The 9,354-nt window shown below is 34.8% G+C and overlaps 1 protein-coding gene across 1 annotated transcript; it reads left to right on the top strand.

Annotated features, from left to right (window-relative positions):
* Nucleotides 1-3,852: 3,852 nt before the first annotated feature.
* On the top strand, nucleotides 3,853-9,114 carry LOC134279576 (elongation factor Ts-like). The gene is made up of 7 exons (XM_062761983.1): nucleotides 3,853-3,969; nucleotides 5,643-5,806; nucleotides 6,036-6,164; nucleotides 6,335-6,439; nucleotides 6,658-6,826; nucleotides 7,255-7,365; nucleotides 8,086-9,114. Exons 1-7 carry the CDS (start codon nucleotides 3,963-3,965, stop codon nucleotides 8,706-8,708), a joined length of 1,308 nt encoding a protein of 435 aa, XP_062617967.1. The 5' UTR covers nucleotides 3,853-3,962; the 3' UTR covers nucleotides 8,709-9,114.
* The last annotated feature ends 240 nt before the right edge of the window (nucleotides 9,115-9,354 follow it).

The raw sequence follows: 9,354 nt of genomic DNA, 5'->3' as shown, positions 1-9,354 counted from the left end.
CAATACAAAACGATACATTTCACGATATGTATCATTGTACATTTTTATGATTTCCACGCGATTATGCCAATATAAACGTGCAATTGTGAGGAGAACATTTAACATTTTCTAGTTGGTTTTTTGTTTGTTTTTAAGATACATTGATGTTTGGGAATTTTAAATTGAAAGGCACAACTGTTTGCTCCATGAGTGTTTGACATACATGATTATTTTAATCCATATTAATAATAAAATAACAACAGACATGTATAGTATCGAGGGGATGGGAGCTCCATCATATCCCCATCTTTTTTCGAAATTAATTAATATTTACGGCGGGGGGGGGGGGGGGGGGGGGGGTGAGAAATGTAAGAATGTAAGAAATGTGAAAAGGTATTTTGTTGTTTTTTTTTAATGTGAAAACAGCCTTTTTGCATACTCATTTTTCTTTCAAAATTGCTAAATATTACGCATGGTGTCTGAATGCATGGTGCATCATCATGTCTTATGTGGAAGAATTTTGCAACAAGTTGCAAATTGCATTCGTCTTTCCTTAAAAAGGCGCCTTTATGCTTGTAACTTCAAGTTATTTGACTTGCATACTTGATTATAATCATTCAAGTATTTATCAAAACATTTCATATTGCAAAGAGGCATATATTCCGTCCTGAGTGTTGTAGGGTGATATAGGTACTGGCTCAAAAGTTGTTTTAATGAATTAAAAAACATAATTAACTCTAAGAAAGTTCTAGTAAAATTTTGTACTCCAGTCAATAAAAGGGGGGGGGTGTCACAAATTAGGCAGAATACAGTTGTATTTTTCCGGGAGTCTTCACATGTTGAAAGAACTTACTTGGCAAAACTTATTCGTAAATAAGAAAATAACTGTATATTGAGTGCCTGTTCAAAGTAAGGAACAAAAGATAATGAAATGTTTGATGGTTAGCTGATATTTATTTAGAATTTATTCAGTAAACTTGCAACTGGATTAAGGTGCATGTTTTCCCAAACCTCTGGTATTTCTAATAACAAACTGCAATGTACTCATGAAAAACCAACGATACTGTACGCAAACCAATTTCAGTACTTTAATTTGATATTAAATGTTTTTTTTATATTTTATTCATTTTTTTTTTTTTTTTTTTTTGAAAAAATACTCGAATTTTTTTTTTTTTTTTTTCCGAAAGCGTGTTGTGCATAATTTCACACCTCGTTTACATATACATACAAATGTACAAAAACATATGAATAATAACAACAAAAAAAACAAAACACTGTTCAAAAAGAATTTTTGTATACAGCTGACCACGATAAAAAGTACACATGTATACTATATATACAATACATACGCATGTACATATAAATACCTGGTATACGTTGTGCACGTAGCTAATGATAATTAATTATCATTAATTACTGCTCAGTATCTGTTCATTTACTGTCTGATGTACCTTAGGTTTAACAAGTATAAAGAACTAAAAAAATCGAGAAGACTGAGGAAGATTTGTTAATTATCATAGAAATATACCAAATTGTATTTTTACATAAAAACACAATTTTTTAACTGTTCAAGGGGGACATGGCCACTGATTAATAAACAGAAATCTTAATTGAGTTTCGTGATAGATGTATATGTTAATACCCTTTAGATATATTACGTATTTATTCCTCATCCGTATTGCGTTACTAAATTCACTACAAAGTAATTTATATTCGAAGAGACAGCAAGGATCAAAATTGTAAGGGTCTAGCTGGCCATGACCAGGTATTAAACAACCCAGTAATTTGTGGTGATAGCTTTGTAATTTCATCCTATCATCGGGACCAATGTTCTGCGATTTTCGTAAGGGAAAAAAAATTAATGCGCAAATGTTCATTTTTTTTGCAAAGTATTACAGCATAGATTTATGTGTTCATAGGAAATTATTTTTGTCAAGATAAAGAGAGACATTTTTCTTTGGACTCCAGCTACAAATTTTCAGGTGACAGTCCATTTCTCAAATAACAATGACCAGGACAAGAGCTGAACTCTAAGTTTCCAAAATAAACATTTTTCTCGGTGAGAATCTGAAGACAAGATATTTCATTTTGAAGCTTGGACAATGAAGGGTATCGTATCAAGTGCGCCGCGTAAACGAACAGGTTACAATGAATCCTATTCCACGGCCATTAATCACTGACAGTTGAGGGCAAAAATATTGGATTCGCCGAAAGGTTGGTCAGCCGCTTGAAAAGCGGGAGGGTATATAGTTTGTACGTCTGTCCGTCCGTCCGTCCGTCTGTCCGTCCGTCCGTCCTTCCGTCTGTCCGTCCGTCCGTCTGTTACGCTTTTGGGTACCCATCTCTTATCCGCAACTCCTCTCATACCACTGAATGAAATTTGATGAAACTTTCACAGAATCTTTATTACATATTGCCATTGTGCACCTCCTATTTTACATCCGACACATATTTTGGGTGGCCACAGCAAAACATTGCCATTATAACTGGTCCGTCAAAAAACTCCTCTCATACCACTGGAAATTTGATGAAACTTTCGATTACATATTGCCATTGGCACCTCAGATCCGACACATTTTTTTTTCCGGCCACAGCAAAACATGGACTTTGCCATTATAACTATATGGAGGCGGGGGGTATCATTTAGTGAGCTCATCGCTCACAATGCCTCTAGTTTTTAGCGGCGTTTGGTCAACTTTCAGTGGCAGATTGCAGGTCCGGCAGGTATCGTCCAAACTTCAGTGGTGACGAGTGTCTTGGCAGAAACATGTTTTTATACTGTACAATAGAAGTCATGAACTTGCTAAATGTTTAAATTTGAGTTTTCAGAGAGAGAGAAAGAGAGAGAGAGAGAGAGAGAGAGCTATTGCAGTTGCAACTTGTATTGGAGGCCAATTGACCTAGAGGAGGTAACTCTTACAAAAGACCAAGACCAGAAAAGAAAACCACCACATCAACTGATTGAGTCCAAATATTGATCAAGTTAAAAATATCGATTTCTGACAATTTCATTTATTTTTTGTAATTTTATGGTATCATATTATATTAATGATTAAGCATTAATTTAAATCTCAATTAAAAATTCATTTTAAGACTTGGTCTTTTAAGAATGCGCTTTATTTTCAGCTCAGCTTGAAAAAAAACTATGGAAACTAGAGGTACTGTGAGCAATGAGCTCGCTAAATGATACCCCCGCCTCCCATATGAATATAATGGCAGTGTCCATGTTTTGCTCTGAAAAATCAAAAATATATGTCAGATCAAAAAGTAAAATAGGAGGTGCACAATGGCAATATGTAATTAAGAATCTGTCACAGTTTCATTAAATTTCCTTCAGTGATATGAGAGGAGTTGCGGATAAGAGATGGGTACCCCAAAGCGTAACAGACGGACGGACAGACGGACGGAAATACCGATTACTATATACCCTCCCACTTTTCAAGCGGGGGGTATAATAATATTTGTAGATATGCATGCATACACATGTACACGCATGCTAATTTTGAATAACTTCTATGTATATTCTCAGTATACCTACATGTATATGCTGATATGAACGATGAATTAGCAATAAATCTGGCCCGATCTTTTCTCACTTTTAGATATATGTAAAAGCTTTTTGAATAAATAACCAATAGTGAAAAATGAATTAGAACACAAGGATGATTTGGCACTCTTAAATAAATATATTGATAGAACTGGGCAAATAAAAGGAAACAGAAACAATATGATATGACATTTTATTTTAACACATCAATACGTAGACCTTTCAACTGTTCAAGCGCTACTGCGGATTCCGTATTTCAACGGTCCGCTTTTGTTTTGAATTTAGTCACACCGGAAAAGCATTTCCATGTTGAGGTACCTGAGTCGACCGAGTACAGTTTACCAAATACGAAAAAGAGTATTTGCTGATTGAACAAGGCATTCAGGATTTGTGTCTGGTAAACTGGGACTAACGATATCAGAAAAATAAAGAAAAAATGGGGCGTAAGTAATTACAAACATTAAAAGTAGTATCAAAGGGATTTACTTTGTATTTGTATTAAGAGGAAATTCGAAATGATGTTACTTGCATAAGATTGGGATGATGTTAGAAAAAATCTATAAAACATGCCCCCCGAAAATAGATTTACTGAATGTAAAGTAAGTCAATAAATGCCTAGCAAATAAAAAATAAAAACCTTTTATATAGGATTTATTTACCAAATACAAAAATGTACATGTTTGATGTTTTTCCAATTTTCAACCAAATGTCGCTATTTTTCTCAAAGGAAAGGCCCAAACCCTTGATTTTAAGACCTAAAAAAACCCCTCGTTCCTGTGACGAAAACATGAAAAACAAAAATATATCACCAATAAATTACTTAAAACAGGTTACATGTTAATCCGAGATTCCTCTGACTCTTACCCTAATCTCTTTGAGATTCTGCTGGGCTAGATATTTGGACTGATGCCCACAGAATCTCTGGACAGCCACTCATAATTCACGTCTGGAGATTAGGCCCAAACTTCGGCCGACTATAGCAAGAATTATTCACCTAGACCACACTGCTGTTCGCTTCAATTAAGTCAATTGGTTGTTTATTTGACTCTCTGTCACTATTATTTCTTTATTATACTTTCATATTAAATACTAAAATCTGATTGGTTTAGACGCAGTTAACAATCCGTTCTATTACCCTCAGCCTTAGCAACACACATGACAACGGGTAACACAACGGTAATGTCACATGCGTGGAAATTATGCGCGTATGGTTCACCGTAGAATTCTCAAAACGTCAGTTGTGCATTTGAAAGAACCGGAATAAACTTGACGTCAATGAAAGCTTGCGTCCGATGTAGCTTACTTGAAAACAACAAACGACAGACGAAACATGCTTGCGAGTGCAGAAATAACGAAACTTTAGATGATAAAGGACTCTTAGAGTATCAAATAAACAATAAAGAGGTCAGTAAATCTTTTCAGAAGTAGCGTGGAGTTTGAAAGCTTTCTAAACGTGAATGTAAAGACGATCGACGATTTTTTGTCTGACATCCGAAATCAAGAAGACATTCAGTATAATAAAATAAATAGTGCCTGTTTTGGAGGGTAACAGTTGAAATTGACACCCCTCGGAAAACCATTGTCAACCTGCGCTGACGCGTCGGTTGACAGTGGTTTTCCTTGGGGTGTCAATTTCAACTGTTACCCTCCAAAACAGGCACCATTCATATAATATTACATACCGTTAAGGCAGGTAAATCCCAGCATAAAAATATTGACTGAAATCTCCGTTCGAAATATGGCTTCCATGACGAAATTGTTTACCTCCTCGCATAAAAGAGTTCCTATGGTCTGTTTTCTTTCATGTGATGTTCAATAGCCATAGTAGACATTAGTTCATACTCGCGTAGGGTAAAAACAGACTATAAGAACTCTTTTATGTGAGGAGGTAAACAATTTTGAAATGGGAGCCATATTTCGAACGGATATAGGGGAGTCTCCCCTGCACAATCAGAATATAAAAAGCGGGGGTAAGAGTCAGAGGAATCGCGGATTAGTTACATGTAAGCTCAACAAGATTCGTCAACACTAAAAAAATTTTAGCCGATGAATCTCACAGAGATTAATATGCAGTACAGAATTATATTTTGTATTGTATTGATATTATCATTGGCAGGTTTTTTAGCTTCCTCTTTAAGTTCACTGTGGAAAAGCTTTCCTAGGAGTTACTGTGTAGGACAAGCAAGTAAGAGTAACCTGAGTCAGCTACGTAAAAAGACAGGGGTACCACTGAAGAACTGCAGAGAAGCACTAGAAAAATTCAATAATAATTTAGAGGAGGTATGATTTCTGGTCTATCTTTAAAAGGAAAAATTTCAATGAAAGTACATAGATACACATTACACTACGAATGCTTTGCAAAGATCATATAGTTTTGAAATAGTGAGGACTCTATACTTGTACTGAAGATTTGATATTTCATTAATATTTCATTATTAACATCCTGGAAGATTTGTATAGGGCCTCTATAATGAGTTTTATAGTTATCTATGTCTTTTTGTATGTTTAGGCAGAAAAATGGTTGTTAGAAGAAGCACAGAAACAGGGCTGGGCCCGGGCCGACAAGCTTCAGTCACGGTCCATGTCACAAGGCCTGGTCGGGCTCATACAATCCAGAACGGGGGCCACCATGATTGAGGTAGGGCCTGTCCTTAATATTTAAGAAAAACTTTTGCCTAACTTATTATTTAGAGTTTCATATGAAATATACAGTGTATTTTGAATGTCAAGAGTCAATTTATGTTATGAGATACATGTAATTTAATTTTATTAGGTATATCAATGTTATGAGATAATGTTATGTTTTAGGTGAATTGTGAGACAGATTTTGTAGCAAGAAATGAGAAATTTAAAGACTTGGTGTACCACCTAACAGTCGCCTGTCACAGCAACCTTAAAAATGATGCAAATAAAGTAAGCAGTTACAGTACTTTGATTAAGGGGCATTGCATTAAAACACAAAATGTGGAAAGTATCACTCTAACATTTCAAATCTGACATATCTTTTGTTTATTATTGAAGAATTAAAAATTTTTCAAATAAAAAAATCTCTGAATAGTAAACAGACTGGTCAATTCACCCTGAATCCTAGCAAATAGTTTTGAATTATTTTGTAATTACCATAATTTCAGATATTATTAAAACAAGATGAATTAAATAGCTTACCCAGTGAGGATAAAAAGCTCTCTGATATTGTTGCGCTGGAAGTTGGTGCCATTGGTGAGAATATGAGACTAAGAAGAGCAGTTTTCTTTCCCAATTCAGAGGGGCAGTATGTCAACTCTTATGTTCACAATTCTGGTAAGATTCTTCCTCGTTGATTGATAATTTGCCTCTTACAAGTGTTTTGTATATAAATGTGGCAATTTTTAGTGATTTGTAGCTAAATTATAGTGAATTCTAGACCAACAGAGTTCAGAGTTATTGTTCTTTTTTTTCATGAGGCTTCATATGATTATAGGATTCAAAATATTTCAGACTAGTTCAGACTAAAGCTTTTTATAAAAAATATAGAAACATAAATGGCTTGATAAATACATTATTTTTATAAAGCATTTTTTGTAATTAAATTAATACTGCAAAGATTTATATACTGCTATAAACAAAAGGGGTGCAACTCTTCTGTGTTTGTTTTGGGAAAATGACAAAGTTTATAATGAGCACTGCGCAGTATAAATGATGAAATGAGTTTTGCAAACAACACGTCATTAATATTTTCCAAATAACAGATAAGAAAGTGGTCATTAAGGACTGTCACTTGGGAAGATATGGAGTAATACTGAGTGTACAACAAGCTGCAGGCACAGAAACAAGGGAGTCTTTGACAGACATTACAACAGGTCTCTGTCAGCACATCATAGCTTCTTCTCCCACTAGTATAGGGCTCCCCACAGACAAACCCACGGTCAGTAAACAGGAAGAGACCAAGTTACTGTTCCAGGAGTATGCCCTGGATGAAGATGTGATGGTCAAAGACATTTTAAAGGAGAATGGTTTAACTGTGACTGATTTCGTTAGATATGAATGTGGGGAAGAATTGCCCGATGAAAATGTTTGAATAATGCTTGGAAATGTTGTAAACTTCAGTAATATTACATGTAACAATGTAAGAATTTTTGGGGGCAAAAAAAGCTTTGAAATTATATTTACATTTTGTTAAGGTTATGCTTGTGTTGAAAAGATAAAATATGAGTTCATAAGCTTCATTAAATAACCTTTAAGCAATGTCTTGTATTCACCTGATCTTTATCCATGCTTGAATCAAATTACCCGTTACATCATTAGTACAGTGTACATTGTCTGTGATGGGACAGCAGAAACATAAAAACAATCTATAGAGTATAGATACACTATTACAATGTACATTGTATATGTGTAAGATTAATGCTGCATGTACTTTATTCTAAGTAAACAATTTTTAAAAAATTTTCAAATCTGACCATTTTTTTTCAATAGTTTTTTTTTTGGAAAAAAACCTGGTACATGCATTATTTCTATGTATAAGATTATGAATACAAACAGAAATGATCAGGGGGTAAGAGGAATTTTACTTTTGATAGATCTTGCTGTGAGAGGACAGATTACATCTCCCTTTTCAACCAAGGAGCAAACGGAACTACTGTTCCATACTTCTACTCAGCCTATGAAGAAGGGTGAAACACTTGGACACAGGAGTTTTCACACCACATCATTAGGAATGGATGACAAGCTAACTCACCTTGATTCCAGTGGGAAGGCAAAAATGGTCGATGTGGGAGATAAAGCAGAAACCGTGAGAACTGCTGTAGCCTGTGCCTCCATCTCTCTGGGAAAGAAGGCCTTTACTTTGGTAGAAGCAAACAAAACAAAGAAGGGCGATGTCCTCTCTGTTGCTCAGTTAGCAGGAATAATGGCTGCCAAAAGGACAAGTGAGCTCATCCCTCTTTGTCACAACATTGGACTGAGTAAAGTGTCAGTTGATCTGAGTTTACAGGGGGATTCTTACTCTGTGTATATTGAATGTGAGGCAAGAACAGTGGGGAGGACGGGGGTGGAAATGGAGGCCCTCACTGGGGCCTCTGTGGCAGCCATTACTGTGTATGACATGTGTAAAGCAGTCAACAAGGAGATGGTCATTTCTGACATCAGGCTCCTCAGTAAAACAGGGGGTAAAAGTGGGGAATACAAGTTTGAGCCTGAATAGGTTGTAGTTGTATGCCTAGATTGAAGATGTGATTAAGATATCTCTTGTGATGGCACACTTAAAAAATTTCAACCATGTTCTGCAAAATCAGAATTTTCAGGTCCTCTCTCGGCTAATATCTCTTCAATTCTGTTATGTGACAAAACTTAGCTCTGTAATCCACCTCAAAATATTAGTTGCTCTTTGAACAGACAAGATTTAGTTGTAATCATTGTTGTTTAAATTTCTTAAAGGACATGGAAAACAAAATATTTTATAATCAAGCTCAAAGTCAAAGTGCATTCTCACAAAAAAAAAGTTGTAAGTTGTATAATAAATAAAAGTTGGTAAAAAAAATTACCAAAACATCGGAAAAAAACAAAGAACAGATGGCTTCTTGTCAAGTTGATTATTTTAATGCTGCATCTCCTACAATTTTTAATATTAGATGAATTCAATTTTGTCACTAAAAAAATGTGATCAAATAAACATTGTAAAAATTTTATCAGTTTTGCTGATACATATATATCTCTGTAATATTATTGATGAGGAGAAGAATAATAAAATTCTTACAGATACCGGTATGTAACAATATAAGAATAGTCTTTGGTATATTTATAACAAGTTTGAATGTCAGAGTCAAATGTTCATGCATTTGTAAAATCAA

Source organism: Saccostrea cucullata, unplaced genomic scaffold (assembly GCF_032062105.1).
Source record: "Saccostrea cucullata isolate Sc308-1 unplaced genomic scaffold, CSIRO_AGI_Scuc_v1 ctg6063, whole genome shotgun sequence".
Lineage (NCBI taxonomy): Eukaryota > Metazoa > Mollusca > Bivalvia > Ostreida > Ostreidae > Saccostrea > Saccostrea cuccullata.
Note: the sequence above shows the minus strand (reverse complement) of the source record. Positions and strands in the feature narration are given on the sequence as shown.

Excerpts from the sequence above, each read along its gene's own strand:
- LOC134279576 (XM_062761983.1), top strand. Across the intron at positions 6,165-6,334 it reads CGGGGGCCACCATGATTGAG|GTGAATTGTGAGACAGATTT; the intron begins GTAGGGCCTGTC and ends GTTATGTTTTAG. Across the intron at positions 6,827-7,254 it reads CTCTTATGTTCACAATTCTG|ATAAGAAAGTGGTCATTAAG; the intron begins GTAAGATTCTTC and ends TCCAAATAACAG.